Source organism: Chelmon rostratus, chromosome 13 (assembly GCF_017976325.1).
Source record: "Chelmon rostratus isolate fCheRos1 chromosome 13, fCheRos1.pri, whole genome shotgun sequence".
In the NCBI taxonomy this organism is placed as follows: Eukaryota; Metazoa; Chordata; class Actinopteri; order Chaetodontiformes; family Chaetodontidae; genus Chelmon; species Chelmon rostratus.
This window is the reverse complement of record NC_055670.1, coordinates 20906011-20927922: the sequence shown is the minus strand read 5'-3', so window position 1 is coordinate 20927922 and position 21912 is coordinate 20906011. Positions and strand designations below refer to the sequence as shown.

Genomic DNA, 21912 nt, shown 5'->3' with positions numbered 1-21912 from the left:
CTGCTGTCAGACATGAGGGCAGATGTTGAGAGACGTGCATGTGTCCTCAGACACAATGAAAAACAGCGCAGATGAAAGTGCACTTAGGTTTGCCACACAACCATTTCACGATCTGGTTATGCAGATACTTAAAATGTTGCTGTCCTGCTGCTTAAGAGAGTTCTCCACCAGTTCAGCTTTGACACACTCATGACGGATGTTTTTTTGTTTTTTTTTTAAGTATCAGTTAATGCAGCACAATGAGAGATATCTTTTTTTATTCCATGCATTCCTCCTTGTCAAAATTTGCAGCTTACATTACGCACAATGCACCTTGATTGCTGTCAAGTTTGTTGGCGATGCGGGTGTGTTAGTAGTGGCTAATGTAGCCTCAGACTACAGATGAGCTCACACAGACTTTTTACATTTCGAACTTGAAGTCTTCAGACCCAACTGATGAGACATCACTTGTCAGTTTATCAGAGTTTGTGTCGATCGCATATGCAGTAGCCCTCCTGGAGACCTTTAATCAGACCTTGATGTGCAAAATTGGTGGAGTACTCCTTTAAGTCCAGAGGGAGGCAGCATTGACGGAATTGCAACAAGGGCCCCACGGTAGCTTGGACTGGGATTAGCCACCCATTTGGAAAGGTCAAAGGTCTGAGCTGGTGTCCAAATAAACAACAGTGAATCCCTGTCGGTGGTGGAACTAACACTAAGACAACAGTCCAAAAGCAAACAAAACCAATCCCGCCTTACCCACCCTCAAATAAACACACATTCCACCGCTGTCCTGACAAACTCTGAATTTAGAGAGTAACAGTGTAAATACCGCCGTGGCCTTCGGCTTTGTAGGCTCGTCACAATCTTCGTAAATCAAGGAGGCTTGAGATACCATGCAGTGTCAAACGCAAACGAAAAGGAGCACATCTCTGGTTCCCTGAGAGAATAAGGTTCAACGGAGACATGAGGGACAATATTTACCATCATACAGATGCTGTAAAGAGCGCCAGATGCTCCCAGAAGTAAAAAAAGGGATAATGTTAAAGTTGGGAATGTGACCTCTTTATGGTTCCTTGGTGGCGGGGGATGCTCTAACGACCGAGCTCGTGACACCAGACTGCCCGTCTCACCTTTAGCTCATCGTAGGCATTGACACATTCGTCATCTCTGCAACGTAGTGACACGCACCTCCGGCGACCCCTCAGTAAGGTCAGGATAAAGGGAAGGTGAGGCCCTGCTAGTTGAACTCTACCCTTTCTGGAAGGCCAGCCCACAAGATGGCCGCCTCGTCCCCACAACAAAGGATTGAAATGTCAGCGAGGGTTGAAATCTGGGAAAACCCCCCTATCTATTTTCCCTCCCGTTTCCCCGCAGTGACATTCTGGTGTGCGGCAGCTCTCTTTCCTTGCTTGTCTTCCTGCAGCGTCAGTCGTTGTCAGTTTGCTCTGTCATTACCCGGCCACCGGTATATGTGAAAAAAAGGCCTCATCCTCCCAGCTGTGCTCATCACCGCGCTTTTTAATTGCAGGTTTGACTGACTCGAAATGGCAGTGAGGCTTTGGCCAGCTGCTCGGATGACAAATAAAACTAATTACAGTTGAGTCATTAGAATCAGTTGTGGATCATCAGCACACATTAGATATAGCTGCAACAGATCGGCGACAAACGCGCATGTTTGGGATCGCAGAGGTGGCCCAGTCAACAAAAGTCCATGAAAAGTCTGGGAAATGCATTGGCAAGTTCTTTGCACGCATCGGTTTGTAGCTGACAAAAATTCAAACAAATTCAGTATTAATCTTCAGTTGCGCTCAACTTATTTCATTCCAAGCATGGCTTTGGAAACAATGGAAATGCACATGAGGGAGTCTGTGACCGTTGGCTGTTCTTTCCATTGGACGTTCCACGAGTCCAGTTGGGACTTCTGATCCATAGTGTATTTGAAGAGCTGTGCAGCGTTTGCTTGTCTTGCTCCTGTATGTGTTTAGTCTGGTGCTGAGCGCGTACTGACATCAAAAGGGCAAGGACACGAGGCTTCGAGGAGCATAACGCTGAGGCTGGGTCACTGTCAGCTTTGGTGTCAAAAGCACAAGTGTCAGCGCAAAGTTCAGTGATGGTCTGCTACACGCGCTGCCAACGATTCCTTTGCTTAATTTTCAAGATCAAGGATGATGCAAAAAGAAAACCCTCCTTCAATTCATTGCTACTGTGTTCATCTTCATTATGGACCACCTGTAACCTCTGCAAAAAGCCAGATCACAACTGGAGGAAGTGAAGCACAAAGAGAAGGGAGGCCCTGGCACTGAAATTCTGCTTTAGGCTAAGCTACTGTGGTAAAGAGAACATAAGGAACACATTACCACAGTAGATAGTGAATGGTATTCCCCTCAAACCAATGTGACCCAAAGTGAACAAAATATCTTCTATTTGTAGATTTAAAAAACAAAACTATATTTATAGTATTTTAGAGTTAAATAGATAAATAGATAGTGGCTAACTCTGACAGGAGTCACTTAAGGTCCACTTACAGGCTTTTCTGGAGCTCTCGATAAAAGCATTGCATGGCATTCATCAAGGGGAACAAAGTTTGATAAGCAACTGCTTTTACTTTCATTCTCAAAAGCACTTTTTGTGGTTTAAAGCATTCAAATATTAACTAAAAGTATCAACTGAATGTGAAGAGCTATGTGTATGAAAGATGCCTATGTATTGTGTTTCAGAGGTGCTGTATCTACTGAGGTTAGCAGGCTAACCAGTTAGCCACGGCCTGTCCTGTCTCGTGATACCACTTTGTACCACAAGAGGCGATAGTGAGTCACTGTAGCATCCAGTCTGCCCTCAGGTGAACATGAGAGGATATCCTAACCTCCTATCAACCTTGTTGAAGTAACAGTAAAGGAAAAGATGGCTGAAGCTCTTGGAAAGCAACCGTCATCGCCACCGCCACCTGCTCCAGGTGAGAAACCACGTCTGGCTGCAAAGACGTGACACAAGCGGAAGCAAGACAGAAGTTAACACTCACCTTTGTTTTCACCGCTGGAGCTCCTGGTGGGTAAATGGATGAAGTTTGATGCTGAGCTCACAACTCTAGACCGGTAAGTCGACCTGTGCTCAGAGCATGAATTCAGCTGCTGGTCAGTTCTTACAAACAGCACCTTTACAGCTGAGGATGAATTGATTTGATTTGGCATTTGTAGATGTTGATAGTTGGTTTTGTTTGTTGTTTTGAGCCCTGCCACTAGGGGGCTTCATCAAACAAACTGATGCTGTATGTGGACTATGTTTACATAATGCTTGGCCTCCTTACAGGCCCCAAACTGTTCAGTACTACATTGTTGCACATTGTGTCCCCTGTTTTGCCTTTTAATGTGCTCTAGTATGTTAATTTCCACCTTAGGGAACATGTCTAGTTTTTTCATTGAGTGTTAAATGGGTGTTTTAAATGAAGGGTAAACAATTATACTTGATTTCTTAACTTTATTTTACTTGAAAGTGCATTCTTATTCTTTCCTTCAGTGCAGATATGCAGCAGAATCTTTCTTGCTCACTTTCACGGTTGCTCCGGGTAAATAATTTCAATCCGTCTTGAATTCAATGGACGTGAGTTAACGCTGCATCTTCAGAAGTTCTCTTTACATCTCGTGAGTGAAAACAAAGGTGAGTGAGTAAGAGTCGGTTCCCGAACTGGCGTGACCCGCCGACCTCTGCTGACCCCGCTGGTCATCGCACTGTTAATGAAGAGCAAAGGAGGAGGGGGGGTGTTGGCATGTCACCCCACAAACATACCCGGAAGCCCCCGTCTCCTCCTCCTCGGCCTGCGGACGAATCGAGTTTCACAGCTGGAGTCAGGGAGCTCGCTGGAACTGTTACTGACTCCTAGATGTAAGAAACGTTGAGGGGCATTCATAGGGAGCTGCCCCATAATCCTGCCTTATGATTGGCTCTTGATCATGCAAATTACAAAGCCAGCAATTTTTAGCATAAAACTGTGCAAAGATAAGACGAAAGAAGCGATTCTTTGATGACTGGACAGACTCACTGAGTATCTGGCAAATATACTTTATATTTAACTTCTGAAAGATGACCAGTGATTGCTGTTAATGGGTTTTGTTTATGTGTGTCTGTGAATACGATAAACGGCGATGCCTTGAAAATGTTTCCCTGTCGAGATGACATCTTCCAGCTTGCCCTTCATGTGAACCAGTTAGAAAAGCTGTAATTATTGTTTGGCTAACATCACTGATGCCAAAGTTAGATATTTCCTTACTCTGTGGACACTGAGATGTAACAATCAGGTCTGCACGGGGGTCGCTAAGAAGGGTATAGACTGAAGCTATACCCTTCTTAGCGACCCCCGTTGTAAAAGAATCAAATAATGCCAGTGGAGACGGACAGAGGGGCTGGTGGAGGCTGGTGTATTCAGGGATGGAACAGATGAAGGAAACAGAGAATGAAGCAGTTTATATAAAGTTGTCCACAGCAGTTGGTCTGCATTTTGTGCATGCGTGTGCGTGTGCATGTACATGTGTGTGTGTGTGTGTGCGCGTGCGATAAAACCAGATGGACAAAAGACAATGCCAGAAGAGAAGATGTGCTGTAAGGCCAAGGGCCAAGTTACACACAAACACACATAAAGAGTAATGCACCACAGACACATTCCCATACATGTTCTCCCAAACCAAAAAAAAAGCGCTCATTATTGATTGTTCATCCAGATATTATTACTTTATTTATTTATATTTGGCCTAATTGATGCAGTTTTGAACACAACCCAGACCAAATATCAATTGAAACAGCATGTGCAAACGAACAACAAAAGCCTTTATATTTGGACAGTTTGTCATGGAAGACTCCTTAATTACGCTTCATACACCACAGAGGATTTGAATGGAAGCATCTGCACAAACAGCGACATATTTCACAGCCTTGATCTCTCTGCATGCAACAGTGCGAGCCTCTGTGATTGTCCTCCATGTTTTGTTTTTTTTTTCATATAATGACAGCGATTCCATGCAGAAGGACACAAAAACAACATGACAGCTCAGACTTTGCTCACATGACGACAGCGTCTGATTAAAGATAGCTCCTCAGTGTGACACTGATCTGAAATGAAAGGGTTCTTTTTTTTTCCTGAACGGCACCACGGACATGTTATCTGCATCACTTCTGAAGGGAAAAGTCAGTCTCCCACACTCCAACCAGGACTGCTTTTACTGTTTTCCTGTTCAGCTTCCAGAGTCCACAAGAAACCCCTGATGAGTCATGCGATGACGAGACAGGCTGTGGAGGTGACCGGATGACACCTACAGAAGAGTCATTTCATAAGAAAGAAACACAGTGAGCTTTGAAGGATACAGCAGATTTTTCTTTGGATGAGCATTAAGGTATATGCAGATATGAACATGGTGGTATCACATCTTCTGCCTTTCTTTTCTCAGGGTCAGTGACCAGAAGCAGAGAGGGGGGTCAAGCTGGTCTCTCAGGGGGTACTTTAGCAGGTATGAGGATGATCAGCTCTCCTGTGGCCCAGTTTGAGAGTCTCTCGAAAGGCAATGTTGTTTTCACAACACGTCGCCTCTCTAAGGTTGTGTATTCACCGGAAGCTGTTAGTCAATATCTTGAGAGGAATCCAGACTGAGAGAAGATGGAAGCAATTGATTTAAATCCTCTGAGCAGCTTGGCAAATGTTGAAGTTGGTTATTATTGCTCTCTCTCCTCCGTCGGCAAAGGATTGCAGCTGAATCAGACAGAATTCGGGTGTGAGTGTATGTGATTGTGTGTCTCTCCGAAGAAATGCTGTTAGAAAATAACAACAAACAAAGGCCCTGAGGCTCGATGATAATGCGGTGGGGCCCTTCTGTGCAGGATCAGAGTCTTGGGGAGCCTGATTAGATGATGGGATGAAGGAGAGGCAGAAAGGAGCTGAGGAAAAGTCCAGATCCCATTCTAACTCCTTTTCATCCAGGCAGCCTTGACAGCCGAGGCTCTGCCAGAGGAGGCATCTCGCTCCTCCTCCGCTACGCGAGGTTTTCGGCCGTTAGATTGCTCTCTTAGTTTAGCTGTCAATACGTCCGCACGCGCTGACGCCAAGGCCAGGTCATCTACGATCACTGCATGAAGCAAATGAAGTGCCTCAAAGATTTCCTGATGTTTCACTTTGATTTCAACATCACCTGTTTCAACTCCTTTTATGGCAAAGACAAAATGATTTGAACAGAGAGGAGGAAATGATGGTGGCTGCAGTGGGAAATGCAGAAATGCAACTAAAAAAGTGCTAAAATAATCTGAGAAAATGTGGAATACCCCAGTAAACAATGTTTCCAGACGAATTTTACAGCTAATTTTAGATTTTCTCTCTTTTAAAACCAGCTGTTTATTTGTTGAAATGTTTTATTGATACATTTTGAACGGCATGTCATTTCTTGTAATTTGACTATTGTAACTAACAAACTGTAATTTAATGCCAGTGATCATTATGTGCACCTCTTTTTATCCCTTTTTCCAAGCGATCCTTCGCAACAGGACACAGAAAGACATCGATCAATACTTGAGGTGTATCTGAAGTCTGAGTAAAGCTTCATGTATCGACACAGCTGACTTTCAGCTTTGCCAGCACACACACACACACACAGAGAGAGAGAGGGGAAGTTCAGTCATGCCGACATCAGCCTCCAAAATGGTTTAAGGCTAACCTTCGGATTTTTTACTGAACCAGACGAACACAGAATACCGTTTGAGGCACACAGAGTGTAAACCTTTACTTTATTCCCCTTTTAGCAAGTACACAGGCTAAATTATAGCTCTAAAAGGTATAATGGGGCTAGGCCTTCAGAAGATAGGTTTCGACTCTCGGAGGTAGTGGTACAATAACACACACAGACAGCAGATGCAGTTGGTAGAAAGTATTATTGTGTGACAATATATATATACAGTGATCCCAATATTTACAATCTGCAGATTAATAATTACTAGTACAGTGCACTTGACCTATTTGATGCATCAACAACATTTAAGTCACATTAATCCCTGATGTAACCATTAGGGCAGCAGTTCCACACACACCAGGTTATGTATGGCAAACCACAGAGTTCATAGGAGATGAGGCGCTTGGGGAAAAACAATCCAGTTTGTGCGCCACAAGGGTAGAATCCAAAATGTCCACTGTGTGTGTGTGTGTGTGGGTATGTATGTATGGGTGCAAGAGAAGGTGAGGAGGAAACAAGGCGGCCAGAGCCTCCTACCAGACCAGGAGAGCTCTTAAACTGGGACTGCTCGGCTCCAAAACAGTGTCTAGCTCGCCATCGAGTTTGATTCTGCCTCCGTACAAGCACCTGGCCGATTGCAGAATATATCCGACGCACCGCACGTCCAACTTATCCCTCCCCGCGCTGGTTAATGTCTAAAAGGCTGTAGCAGCTGCTCCGCACGCTTCCCCTCACCTTCTGAATGAGAGACGGGGCGACAGCTTGAAATACGCGCTCCGAGCGACGCGATTGGACAGCCGCGACCTCCCAGGTACGTGCGTGATGACGCAACACATCACCGGACTTACGCACTCCTCTGGCGGACTTTGTTATATTAAGAATAGATTTCCACCCGGTTACACTCTCCCCGCCTTAAACCATGCACGTCCCGTTGCATGTCAAAACACTAAACAACCTCAATAGACGGCACAACAGGATCGGAAGGGGCTGAGACACCTAGGACGTCTGACAAGCTGTGTAATAAGGTCTGAACTACAGATACTAAAGGTTTACCCAGCGCAGTATACTGGAGTCGGTCAGGAATTATTCGTTGACGGGTTGAACGTCTTAGAGTAGAGTCATTGTCAACTAAGTTGGTGGCAACTGGTTGGCATGGCTCTTCAGATGGACCTTCTCCCAATGGACTCATGGCAGGGACAATGTCAGGTACAGGTAAGTTCTCATTTTGTGATTCGACCGCAAGATCTTCCTCCACACTCGGTTCCTCTTCAGATACTACTGCTGAGACCACAGGGCTGACAGAAGGAGGGGTTGGAGGACTGCTTTCATCAGCTGCACTTGAAGAAACAGGAACTGGAATGTCTCTCTCCAAAGTGAACTGGACTGCAGGTGCGGTTAAATTTAGCGGAACAACAACCTCGATGTCACCATCACAAGCAGAATAGTCAAAGGAACTGTCAGCATCTTGACCATGATGATCAACGTTTTGACTGTAACGAGTACATGGCCTTGTGACCGGAACCTTTTCACATGATGCTTCATGGTCATCCTCAGACGAAAGGAACCCACAGGGAAGGAGGAGATCTCTATGGAGCGTGCGAACAGGTCCATCCTTGTTCTCAGGCTTCACTCTGTAGACTGGAAGCTCACCAGCTCTGCTGACCACCACAAAGATGTCCTGTTCCCACTTGTCAGACAGCTTGTGTTTTCCCCTGAGACGCACATTCCTCACAAGCACTCGATCACCCACTTCCAGTGCTGCTGGTATGATTCTCTGGTCGAAACGTGTCTTGTTTCGTTCTGCTGATTTAAGGGCGTTCTCTGATGCTATTTTGAAACTTTCTTCCAGGCGTAACTTCAACCCTTGCACATACTGTGAATGACTCTTGTGCTTTGTTTCCTGCAGGGGAAGACCAAAAACCATGTCAACAGGAAGACGGGGTGTTCTGCCAAACATTAATTCGTAGGGCGCATAACCAGTGACGTCATTTTTGGTGCAGTTGTATGCATGAACTAGTGGTTTCACATAGTCCTTCCATTTTGATTTTTGCTTCTCTTCGAGTGTACCAAGCATGTTTAAAAGCGTCCGGTTAAATCGCTCCACAGGATTGCCTCTGGGATGATACGGTGTGGTTCGACTCTTTTGGATTCCTGCAACTTCACACAGCTCCTTGATCAATTTGGACTCAAAATCTGCTCCCTGATCAGTGTGGATGCGCTCGGGGATGCCGTAATAGACAATAAAATTGTCCCACAAATACTTTGCCACAGTTTTCGCCTTCTGGTTCGGCGTTGGAAGGGCCACAGCGAACTTGGTAAAGTGATCTGTAAGTACCAGAATGTCTCTGGCATTACTTGAGTCAGGTTCAAGGCTCAGGAAATCCATGCAGAGTAACTCGAGGGGACGTGAGGTGGTGATACTGACAAGCGGTGCGCTCCTCTCAGGAAGGGTTTTCCTTCGCACACAGCGGCCACAGGTCCTGATCTTTTGTTCCACGTCCGCAGCCATCCTAGGCCAATAGAACCGTGCACGGACGAGATCAAGGGTGCGATCGATTCCAAGGTGGCCCATATCATCATGAAGGCTCTTGAGTACAAAAGGGCGGAGTTCATCAGGGAGAACAAGTTGGTATGACAAGGCTGCATTGTTGTGCCGCTTGCGGTACAGGACACCATCTATGAGCTCCAGCCTTGTCCATTCTCGCAACAAGAGAGGGAGTTCAGGCAGTTCCACCCTAGCTGTTGGTGGGACCTTTTCTCCGGTCTCCATCTGATGAATCAGCTCTCGGATGCTTGGGTCTGCTCTCTGTTTTCCTTTCAGGCTTGAGTGAGACAGCGCTGGAACAACAGGTAAGTGATCTTCAGAGATATAAATCTCTGGAACAGCATCGGCTTTGAGGGAAAGCGACTCAATCAGAGTCATACAACACTGACCAGAATCAACTGGCTGAGAAGCTTTAACCAGCTGGCTCCGGCAGATTGCGTCAACAACGTCAGGAGCAATGACATCAGCGTCTGCAAGATGATGGGACACAAACTGATGGATAAGCTCGTGATCGTTGGGTGACTGTGACTCTTCAGCAGAGGTTGTATGAGGTCGCCGAGACAGCGCGTCTGCATCATAGTTGTGCCTTCCGGCTCGATAGAGTAGTTTAAAGGAAAAGGTAGACAGAGCAGCCAACCAACGGTGACCAGTAGCATCCAATTTAGCGGTGGTCAGGACATAGGTCAAGGGGTTGCTATCTGTCACTACCGTGAACTCAGCTCCGTACAGATAGTCTTGGAACTTTTCTGTGACACTCCATTTAAGTGCTAGAAATTCTAGCTTATGGGCTGGATATCTGCTCTCGCTCTGAGAAAGACCTCGGCTGGCAAAAGCTATCACCCGAAGCTTCCCATCCTGTTCTTGATACAAGGCAGCACCTAAACCAGCTATGCTTGCATCGGTGTGTAAGATGTAAGGAAGCGCAGGATCAGCAAACCCGAGGACGGGTGCAGATGAAAGTTTTTCAATGAGGGTCTCGAAGGCTTGCTGGCAACCCTGACTCCATCGCTCGCCAAAAGGCTGGTTTAAGCTGCAGTGTGATTTGGGGGGCACCTGGGACGACTTGGTCTTTCGAACTGGGGTGTAACCTCGAGTTAGATCATTGAGAGGCTTGGCAATAACAGCGTAGTCTTTGATAAAGCGACGGTAGTATCCTGCGAACCCCAGGAAAGATCTCAGCTGTTTTAAGTTTGTGGGAGTTGGCCAGGATTTGATGGTGGCAATCTTCTCAGGATCTGTTTCAACGCCGGTCTCTGACACGATGTGCCCCAGGTAACGAACCGAAGTCTGGGAAAATTTACATTTTTCTGGGGAAAGCTTTAACCCATACTCCTTCAGCCGGTTCAATACTTGCAAGAGTCTCCTCTCATGCTCCTCCAGAGTGTTTGAAAATATAATCAGATCATCAAGAAACACCAGCACTTCTTTGAGGTGGAGATCCCCCATGCATCGTTCCATCAGCCGCTGAAATGTGCTTGTTGCGTTAGTGATCCCTTGAGGCATCCTATTAAACTCCCAGAAGCCTAAAGGAGTAACAAAAGCAGTCTTGGCCTTGTCTGCCTCATCCATTTCGATCTGGTAGTATCCTGACTTTAGGTCGAGTACAGAAAACCATTTTGAACCAGTAAGGGCAGTGAAAGACTCTTCCAAGTTCGGCAGGGCGTAGGCATCCTTTATAGTCTGGAGGTTGAGCTTGCGATAGTCGATACACAACCTTACATCACCATTTTTCTTCCTGACGACTACAATAGGGGATGAAAATGGAGATGTTGACTCCCTGATCACTCCAGCGTCCAGAAGCTCCCGAAGATGTCTGCGTACAGCTTCGAGGTCTTGTGGGTGGATAGGACGGGCACGTTGTTTGAACGGGGTCTCGTCATGAAGAATGATATGGTGTTTAACTTGGTTAGTGCATCCAAAGTCAAGGTCATGGTGGGAGAATACTTCAGATATTGCATTAAGCTTATCAGTGACTCGCTCCTTCCACTCTGATGGTATGGGAGAGTCGCCAAAATTCAGGTTCAAGCGGGAAGACTGTTTGGCTGGAAAATCAGTCACCTGATGCTGAGACAGGATGCAGTGGTAGGTCTCAAGCTCTGCAATCACACTTAATGGTGGAATATAAGCGTCTTGCTCTGACTCGTTGGTTACGATCACTGGAATTTTATAAGGAGCGTGAGCTGGAAGTGAGATTAAACAGCTGCTGACGCACAACCCACCAGGCAAGGCTGACACAGGATGGTGAAGTAGGACGGACTGGCTGGAGGCTGGAGAGGAGTTTCTAGCTGCGCCCTCGATGACCAAAGTGCGGCCGGCCGGAACTCGCACTGGGACTTTGCTTAAGAGTCTCACTACTCCAACATTACCAGTGTCTCGCTGCTGATGCGTCAGCTGCAGTGTCTTTAATACAGCTCTGTAACCTTGAGTACTTGGCTGAAATGCTGAAGATTCTTTACACATGTATTGCTCATACAGAGGCTCAAGTGTATTCATGCCAATCAGCACAGTTGATGAAAAGTCAGGGCTGGGATCAGGAACCACAAGGGCCAGAGTAGAAACTTCAATGTCTCGGCCCAGAAAGTCTTTTGGGAACTTCACTGATAGATCAATGTAGCCCAGGTATGGGACAGACTGGCCTGCAGCCCCTTCGATTTCCAGCAGATCATGCAGTGAGTGGATTGGTTGATTGTGAAGATGGCGGTTGAAAAATGATGCGGGTACAGTAGTCACCTGTGACCCAGTATCCAACAGGCACTGACAATTGTGACCTGTTATTGTAACTTCTGCTGTACATCGAGATCCCACCAGTCCTCTGGGCAGTTTGGCTGATGCCCTAGGTCTGGGATGCTGCAACTCTCCACACTGAACAGTTCTTTTCGACATGGCGGGACAGGATGGGTCCAGCACAGTTCCTGTTTGTCCCTCAACAGGAGCTGAGTCTAGTTTAACTGTTCAGAACTTAGAGCTTGTTTTTGCCATCTTTGTTTCTTGTCATTGAATTGTTTTCTCTTAGCACTAACCAATGCAGAGTTAGGTGGATTGTCACATTGTGGCTTGATATGCCCATCCTCACCGCAACGGAAACAGAACCCTGGCTTTGGATTTGCAGCAGCAGTTTTTGGTTTACTCTGGGGCTTTGGATTTGCATGACTGGATCTGGGGGCACATGAACCATGCTGGCCATGAGAGTGGATTGCGGTCAGGGCAGATAGCTGTTGTTGAATGGCTGCCATTTGCTGAGTGAGTTGCTTAGTGAGTGTAGTCAACGTGGCACACATCCCCTTCTCCTCTTCCTCATATGCAAATTGAGCCTGGGAAGTGACTTTTTGTCTTGTGGTCCCTAGGTGCTGTCTCATCCTCTGGATCTTTGCAGCTTCTCGATCCTCTTCAGTTCTGAGCAGCAACAGGAGCTCGGCAAATGATGGTGGGCTGGACTTTTTCTGCTTGAGCTGTAGTTCTGAAATGAGGGTATTATCCCAGCAGCCTCTACAAAATTGATTCAGCAGCTGCTTATTTACTTCACTTTCCGGAATTCCGCCTCTCCTCACAGCGAGATTCAATGCCACCTGTAACCGCTGTAGGTAGGTAGATGGTTTTTCTCCTGCATCCTGAAGAGTGCCCATAAATTTAGCACATAACTCCTCCCCATCTTGCACTGTACCATACGCTGAGTCCAGCTGCTTGATGTAGATGTCAGCGGATAGATCATGACTCAGATGTTTCACGATGTCTGCAGCAGGGGGAAGTAAGCTGTCCAGGATGAGACGTGACCGCTGAATTTCAGAGATGGCTGGGTCTTTCATAACCAAGTCAGCACCTGAGCGCCAAGTGTCATAGTCGACCTCATGTTGTGGACGCGGCACTCGTCCAGAGAAAACACGGAGTCTGTGGGATAAGCGTGTGTGCATAGCAGTGTCCTCACTTTTCACAATATGCTCTACAACAAACCTCTGAACCTCAGGTGGATTTAGATCAGCAGTAGAAATGTTAATTGAAGAAGTTTGCTCCTTTGGTCTCACAGCGGGCATGGGCCTGGCATTGATTAAAGGTGATGAGGTGGCAGCCATTTTGTGTAGGTCTGGAGCTGTCTGCTCCTCAGTTGTCTCCTCCATTTTAGCAGGATCGACAGGATGACACTCTGCAATGGATTCACTGATTTGGGCCATCACTTCATGCAGCACCTCAGCATAGTCCTTTCCAGACAATTTAGCCACTTGTTTAATGTCAGCTAAATATGTCTTAGTCTTTGAACTTCCTATCTTTGCCGAGTAAACTTTTGATAAATTTTTGATGTAGCACTGATTCCCTGCCCTCATTGTAAAAGTATACGGCAGCAGTGGATCTAACAAAGGTAAAGCAGACCCTGACACATACTCTACCACCCACATCCCATGGAATTCAGACTCAGGAGAGTCCACAAAAACCGCCCTGTTAAGTGGTCCATAACGCTCTAAAAACTGCCCCACTTCTTCTTTGTCATCTTTACTAACCCCATCTATTAGCACTGCATTTGGTATTTTAATGGAAAGCATATCAAATTCCATATCTATTTCGAATTATCTTGGTGAGTCTGGATGTTGTTGAAAAAGAAAGAACAACCAGTGTGTGAATACTGTACCAAAACCTCCTGGCTAGCTCGCCACTTTATGTAGCAAGTACACAGGCTAAATTATAGCTCTAAAAGGTATAATGGGGCTAGGCCTTCAGAAGATAGGTTTCGACTCTCGGAGGTAGTGGTACAATAACACACACAGACAGCAGATGCAGTTGGTAGAAAGTATTATTGTGTGACAATATATATATACAGTGATCCCAATATTTACAATCTGCAGATTAATAATTACTAGTACAGTGCACTTGACCTATTTGATGCATCAACAACATTTAAGTCACATTAATCCCTGATGTAACCATTAGGGCAGCAGTTCCACACACACCAGGTTATGTATGGCAAACCACAGAGTTCATAGGAGATGAGGCGCTTGGGGAAAAACAATCCAGTTTGTGCGCCACAAGGGTAGAATCCAAAATGTCCACTGTGTGTGTGTGTGTGTGGGTATGTATGTATGGGTGCAAGAGAAGGTGAGGAGGAAACAAGGCGGCCAGAGCCTCCTACCAGACCAGGAGAGCTCTTAAACTGGGACTGCTCGGCTCCAAAACAGTGTCTAGCTCGCCATCGAGTTTGATTCTGCCTCCGTACAAGCACCTGGCCGATTGCAGAATATATCCGACGCACCGCACGTCCAACTTATCCCTCCCCGCGCTGGTTAATGTCTAAAAGGCTGTAGCAGCTGCTCCGCACGCTTCCCCTCACCTTCTGAATGAGAGACGGGGCGACAGCTTGAAATACGCGCTCCGAGCGACGCGATTGGACAGCCGCGACCTCCCAGGTACGTGCGTGATGACGCAACACATCACCGGACTTACGCACTCCTCTGGCGGACTTTGTTATATTAAGAATAGATTTCCACCCGGTTACACAATGTTTCCAGACGAATTTTACAGCTAATTTTAGATTTTCTCTCTTTTAAAACCAGCTGTTTATTTGTTGAAATGTTTTATTGATACATTTTGAACGGCATGTCATTTCTTGTAATTTGACTATTGTAACTAACAAACTGTAATTTAATGCCAGTGATCATTATGTGCACCTCTTTTTATCCCTTTTTCCAAGCGATCCTTCGCAACAGGACACAGAAAGACATCGATCAATACTTGAGGTGTATCTGAAGTCTGAGTAAAGCTTCATGTATCGACACAGCTGACTTTCAGCTTTGCCAGCACACACACACACACACAGAGAGAGAGAGGGGAAGTTCAGTCATGCCGACATCAGCCTCCAAAATGGTTTAAGGCTAACCTTCGGATTTTTTACTGAACCAGACGAACACAGAATACCGTTTGAGGCACACAGAGTGTAAACCTTTACTTTATTCCCCTTTTACTGCAAATTAAAGTTTTGTAGCTTTTTCCGTCTGATTTTACGGGAAACATCTGGATCTCTCGCACCGCTGGAGCAGTGGCCCCGGGTGATTCTGTGCTGCTCAGCTGTGAGGGCCCGGGATAATGAGCAGGTATCAAACGGGCTCCTATGGATAAGCCGGCCTAGGTAGGAAGGGTTCTCCAACAGCATCTGAGACCACCAAAAGCCAAGACTTGTTCCCCTTCAACATGTTGCTATTAAAGATTTTATAAGTCATAAGAAAGGATTTACCTTCTGATTACTTGAATTGTTTGTTAGAAATGACCCGAATCATGAATATTTGATTCTGATTGTACAGAAAAAGTGATTTTTGTAATCTTTTGTGTAGGTCTTGACCCGGTTTGCACTGCTCTGCAGGTCAGGTGTGTTTATCAGGATGCATTCGCCCACATTTGCTGATTTGTCATTGTGGGACTTCATGCATGCAGGGAGGCTCATGTCATTCCTGAAAGATTAGAATTAGCCAGAGAGATCATGGTGTCGCACGTCTGCCAGATAAAGTGCTTCATTTCAAAAATCATGGCCTTGAAAGGATGTTAGATGAAGTTATATTTAAAAAAAAAAAAAAAAAAAGCAAATGATGCATGCCAAGCTCTCAGATCATCTCTGCACCAAATGAATCACTTCAGAGGACGCAGAGGAGAGCATTTTAGCATGAAGCTGGCCTTCTGCAGCACAAAGTCTGGATGCTCGCTCTGTGATACTGCCACATCTACTACACATCAGAGAAAGTGCTAATAAATAAGAGGATAATGTGGTTTTGCTGCTGCAGCAGGAGAAAGCCCTTTCAAACCACACCGACGCTGAGAATATCAGACAGATACGGCAATAACATAAATGCTTTAATATTTCCACAGGGGTTTAGGGTTTGCATGTGGAAAACAAAAGTGAGTTTATGTGCTTTGTGGCTTTTATTATCTCCTAGACGCTTTCATTTTGCAATGCAGTTTTCCACCTTGAGCTGGCACTGCTTAAAGTTCCACTCAGCGGCCTGGATCCCCCTAAAAAGTTAAACTGAACAGGGGTATGTGGTTGCATTATTAAGCTGCTTTAACGTGTCACTTGAAAGCAGCAGATTAGAGCCGCGGAGCCGCGGTGAGGGGTTCAGCAGGAGCGGGCCCACAGAGTCGGTTTCCAGCAGCAGCCCCGGGCTCACAATGAGCCCCTTTCACTGTTTAGATCGCATCTGATCGCGTCTGGGAAAGCGAGATGTAAACAATTTGAATGTTTTTAAGGCCGAGCGAAAAGGCTTCAAAGCAGCTTCTCAGCTAAAATCCGGGGTTCTGCTGTTGTTTTTGCGCTTTAAAGCTGCAGGCAGACTTATTGTCCTTATCTGCGGTTACTGGGGCTCCCTGCTCGTTAAAGAGCCCAAAGGCATCGCCATTTGAAATGATTACTCGTTATTTAAGCGGACAAGCATTTTATATGGCTTGAGTTTGAAACTGGCTCGAATTTCCTCCACTGTTAATGAAGCTGTATTTTTTTATGGTCGCTTTTTTTTTTAAAGTTGGTCTTTTCTTTCCATAACAAGAGGAGGGGAGAGGAAAAAGGGGCAAATTCTCACACCCAGCGGTGAAAAAAAAATGGTGTTGGTATTTTATTTTCCTAATCCAGCAGCCACCAGAGGAACCCGAACAAGCGCAACACATTGTTTTAACCTGCTTTAAATAATTAACTTTTCATTCTCGTTTCCCTGAGTGGAAATTTAGCAGAAAGCTGCAAGATTTCGACTGATTTTACTGGAATTTACTCAGCTGAACCGCTTCCTGTTACGCGTTTGCTTTGGCTCAAACAGCTGAAATAATAAACTAATAGTAATAATAATAATAAATCAACCAGATTTCGTTCAAAAATACGTGTTTTAATAAATAAGCAAAAACAAAAATGTACATTGGACGGAGTTTGGGGAGAATGTGGTGAAATAAATCCATGCAGCAAATGACTCTAAATTGCATTGGTCCCTTTACAGGCTATAGGCGTACTTACACAGGTATGTACAATATGCATTCATTTATATATATTTATACTTTGGTTTAAAGTCTTTTGCAAAACAAAATATATATATATCCTTCTATAGACGGTTAAAGGATGGCTTTGCTGACAGGCCGTAAATCCGAGCTACTGGCTGTAACATCTCTACACATCGCAGATCTGTCTCTTTTTCTTTCTTTTTTCTTTTCTTTCTTTCTTCCTCTCTGCCACAAACAGCTCCAGACAGTCAGAAGCGGTGTGATGAATCTGCATCCACACACACACACACACACACACACACTCCACAAGAGTTTGTAGTTGTGGGTCACATTACGTCTCTCCGCCATGCCTTTGAGGTCGATGGGTTCTTCAATAATTCCTTTGGTCTTCATACTTTGTAGAAGTAAACAGTCTGTGATGGAGGGAAAGAGATGCAGTTATTGATAATGCGAGAAAACGCGCCTGCAAACTGGATTTACGCACGAGGCATGTTGATTTTTCTATAAGGGTCCATTTGATGGGGCTTTTTTTTTTTTTTTTTTTAGCATTCACTGGCTTGCTTAGCATGAGGGAAGTCATTAATGAATCAATTATTAGCCACTGAGCTGAGTAAAACCATATGGCGACAGAAAAGCAGAACATTTTGTATCTGAATCGTGCAGCTGCGGTGAAACGCAGAAAAACACACTTTCTCTGGCTTTTAGTTGGAGGCACCTGAGTAAATTCACGCGTTTCCATTTCGCTTCGGATTAGTGGACAGTCCTAAAACAATACAATCTAATTCCTCAGAGCAACATTCAGCCCAGAGCCAGAGCTGAAATATACCAGTGAGGTCACCCGGGTCACGCTTCGTAAAGGCTGTGTTTTGTGCCTGTTTGTGAAAAGTCTGATTTTCACTCGGCCAAATTTAATACAAGCAGCAAAATTGATGAAGCTCATCTTAGAAGACAGAGGAAACAGAGTTTGTGAGCTTCACAGAAAGGCTGAACCAGCCTGCTCAAAGCTTTGTGATTTTCTTCAACTTTCCACACAATTAAAAAGAAAACAGTCCACCTTCAAATTTACTGTGCTTACACAAATCACTGTAATGAAGCGTATTCCTCTCCCCTCACGGTTTATAAGGCTGCAAAGCCTCACTGATGGGCGGTCTGCTAACTGCACATCAGGCCCCTGAGAGCCAAACAAACCCTGCTCCAAACCAGAAAGCTTGTTTACAGCCTCCCACTCGGTGCTCTTTCGCTGCTTTATTCAGACCGTCTAATAAGACTTTAACGAACAGCTCGCATTTCAGCAGCCGGCCCTTTATTTGGTGAAATTGCTGCAGGAGTCGCTGCTGGGGCATCAGCTGCGTTCACTTATTACAGAAGAGACAAACGAATTGAGGGCAGGGACAGGTGAGGTGTTACCTGAGAGCCGACAAGGTGTCATCATTCACTCATGATGTCATAATTCAGCTGGTTGTTAGTGCTGCTGGACTTCGGCTTTCATCTCTTTTGCCAAATTAGAAGTTCAGCTCCTAAAACCCAACGGAACAACGACTGCGAGAAGAGTTTTCCTCTCAGCTGTCAGCTCTTGGGACCACGAACGGCCCTCCAGCTTTTCGGGCTTACCGCGTCCCTGACGGGGGCCCTCACGGCCTGCAGAAACCCGCACGATAACGTGAGCGCGTCCTGCCTGCCCGGTAATGCTCTGCTTTTATTGTCTTGCACTGGCTTGAACTTTCATGTCCAGCCGAGCTGCCCATTCCTGCGGTCTCCACACGCAGGAAAGCACTCCATTGTGGATATAAATTACCCGTGGTGGCACTGCAGCTGCGTTTCGGTGCTCTTTTTTTTCACTCGTTTTGAAATGCTGTTGAAACAGGATTAACTGCAAAAGTCACAACTGCTTGATTTAAAGCGGCTCTGCTCAAAAATAGAGCGGCCTTGTTGTCCTTCTCGGTCGGCGAGGCTTTCCTTCATTTGGCTTCCCATGTGAAAACCTTCCAAAACTATTATTTGTCTTAATCCGCCTACTCCCCTGCGCCTAATCCTTTCCTCAAAATAGTCCCCTTTTCCACATCCTGAACTGAGCCTATGCGTTTAGATCTGACCGTCTGGACATGTGGAGTGATGGAGCGGCGCAGCGCGCGGTTGGACAGATGCTGAGGCCTCGGTGTGAAATCTGTCACACACATACCAAGCGCGCGCGGCACAGGCGTTGCTTCTGAGCATGTGAATTTAAATTCTGTTGCGCAGCCGATGCGCACGATTCAGCTCAACATCCGGCCACAGCTTTGCTTTGTAATTTCATTGCTCGGAATATATACTGTGTGAATCAAGATGTGGCAGCAGGCTATAAGTTACATCCTCCAAATCCAAGACACGTGGCCAAATCACTACCGCACAACTGCTCATATTCTGCAGAAAAATCTGCGCAGAAGAAGGGAATTAATTCACAGATCTGCCTCATAAACTTTTATATCAGCCTACATCAATATGCTGTTCGCTGCTTGTTTAATATTTCTTCGTTTACATTAGCTATTTTAATTCTGAAGTCACTTATTTATCCACTATTTGTACAACAATGAACAAAAGCCCATTTTCTGCTTCTTCTAGCCCAACAGTTGCTGTCAGTGTTAAGACTTTCTTGGCTTCAGTTTGTGGTACCCACCGCTTTGGCATTGTAAGTGAAGGTCTCCGGGTGCTAGTGAGATGCTGACATAGACCACGCACCCTCCATCCTCCACACGGAGAACGCGTAACTGAGTCTTTCGTGCGCAACGTAGCTGCAGCTGGACATCTTGTTGTCCATCTCGTCGCTCTGCAGCACCTGACAGAGAAAATCAATGTATCTGGAGGCGAGCTTCAGCGTCTGTATCTTGCTGAGTTTGTCCGACGGCAGCGTGGGGATAATTTTGCGCAAAGACGCAAAGGCCTCGTTCAGAGACTGAGTCCGTTGCCTCTCCCGGACGTTGGCCAGGACCCGCTGGTTCTGCAGCTCCTCGTACGACTGAGTGCTGCTCGGACTCGGCTTTTTCCCACGTTTCACCGGACCCGGGCTGCTGCCGCTGCTGTCCTCGCTGGACTTCTTGCTGTGCCTCCTCTTCCTCGCGAAGCGTTTCTGCTGTCTGTCCAGCTCCTCCTCGCTGGTCACCAGACTATCCACAGGGGAGACCGGAGAACTGGAGCCCTCTTCCATTTCTTTCTTGAAGAAATGCAGGGATAGCGCGGAAAAAACGCTGTCCACCTTTGAAGCCGTGGTTACAAAAGTGTAGATATCCGTAAAGATGAGAGGGAAGAGCGCGAAGATGCCTCTCACTCTGCGCGTCTTGCTTTGGAAGACACTGGTTTCAGACTGGAGGTTGGCACGCTTCTCCTCACGCAGGAAGTTTTTTGCTTAAATTTTTTTGGAAACTTTATCCCGGTTTCAGATGCTAAATAGTTTTGAGAGTGGAAGGGGAGGGGTTTTGAGGGCGGAGGGGGAGCTAGTGTGCGTCTTGGTCCGCTAATAAGCAGGAGGGACCAGTCATGGTTTCATGTGTCTGGGACATGACTGAAACAAGGCACTTATTTACTGTCAGAAAGCAACGGAAATTTGTTTGATTTTTCCTGTTTGCGCACGGCTAGACCAGCACCAAACGGCCTATTTGTGTGTGTGTGTGTGTGTGTGTGTGTGTGTGTGTGTGTGTGTGTGTGTGTGTTTGAATTTCACTGCAATCCTAAATGTAACCACAATTAATACAATTATGAATTAGATGTCGAATTACTCAAAATCGCACGATTAAACGCCTGTTGCGCATTTCTTAGGATTATTTCATAAATAACTTGGCGATGATCTTAAAATAGAAGGAGATACTCAAATAATTTTTTAATAATGTAATAATATTTTATGTTATAGAAACATCCTGACTTTTTTATTTTAATGAAGACTGAGGGATTGTTTAAAAGCCTGAGCCATGGGGGTCAATAAAACTACGGAATTAACAGCTGTATAAAATCCATTTGTTCTCGGAGTGTGAGGCTCTGTGCCACAGTCCAGTCATCCTGCAGGCCCTTTTATATCTGCTCGAACCATCCATGTACAGTAAATACTGTGTTTCCCTCTTCAGTGCGGAGTGTGTGCTCTTTGGAGGGCGATTTACGCACAAATTCGTCGACCTCGAGGAAACCTATCCGCTTGATCTTTAATCGAATCAAGTTTGTACGCGCTCACAGTTCCTATAATGTGGAAGTCAAACAGGAAGGAGGCTTAAACTAACCGAGGAGCTCTCCGGTTTCTGCGGATACCTCCAGTGGACGGTCTCTCTATGCGTTTTGTCAGCGGTCCACCTCTTCATCCGTCATGTCATGTTTTCCCTACGCAGAGCGCCGCACAGGTGGCTTATATTATAGAGCTGAATTTATCCCCTGCCAAAATGCACATTTTGTCCAAATCAGCTGACAGACCTCCAGAGATTTCTATGCTTCTATATTGTTGTGCGTTTTTTTGGCGATAAACAGTATTTTATTTTTTATTTTTTTGGTTTTGTTTTGCTTTGTTTTGTTTTTGCTCCCACAAATTTCATTCATTTCATTTTATTTGTATATAAAAAAAGGACGAAACAAGAGAAAACAATTCTCCTCCAGTGAGGTGAGATAATGTCTTTTGCTTGCAAGAAGTTCATTGAATCAAATATAATTTTCTTGACTTTATAGGAGTGATCTGCTAAAGTGTTTCTTATTTCTAAGAAAATGACACTTTATCTAACA

General features: G+C 45.5%; 1 protein-coding gene across 1 annotated transcript; it reads right to left on the bottom strand.

Moving 5' to 3' along the window:
• Positions 1 to 17054: 17054 nt before the first annotated feature.
• twist2 (twist-related protein 2) lies at positions 17055 to 20566 on the bottom strand. The gene is made up of 2 exons (XM_041950719.1): positions 19835 to 20566; positions 17055 to 17594 (listed from the first exon to the last, which is right to left on the bottom strand). The coding sequence occupies exon 1, from the start codon at positions 20360 to 20362 to the stop codon at positions 19868 to 19870; it is 495 nt and encodes a 164-aa protein (XP_041806653.1). The 5' UTR covers positions 20363 to 20566; the 3' UTR covers positions 17055 to 17594; positions 19835 to 19867.
• Between the last annotated feature and the right edge of the window lie 1346 nt (positions 20567 to 21912).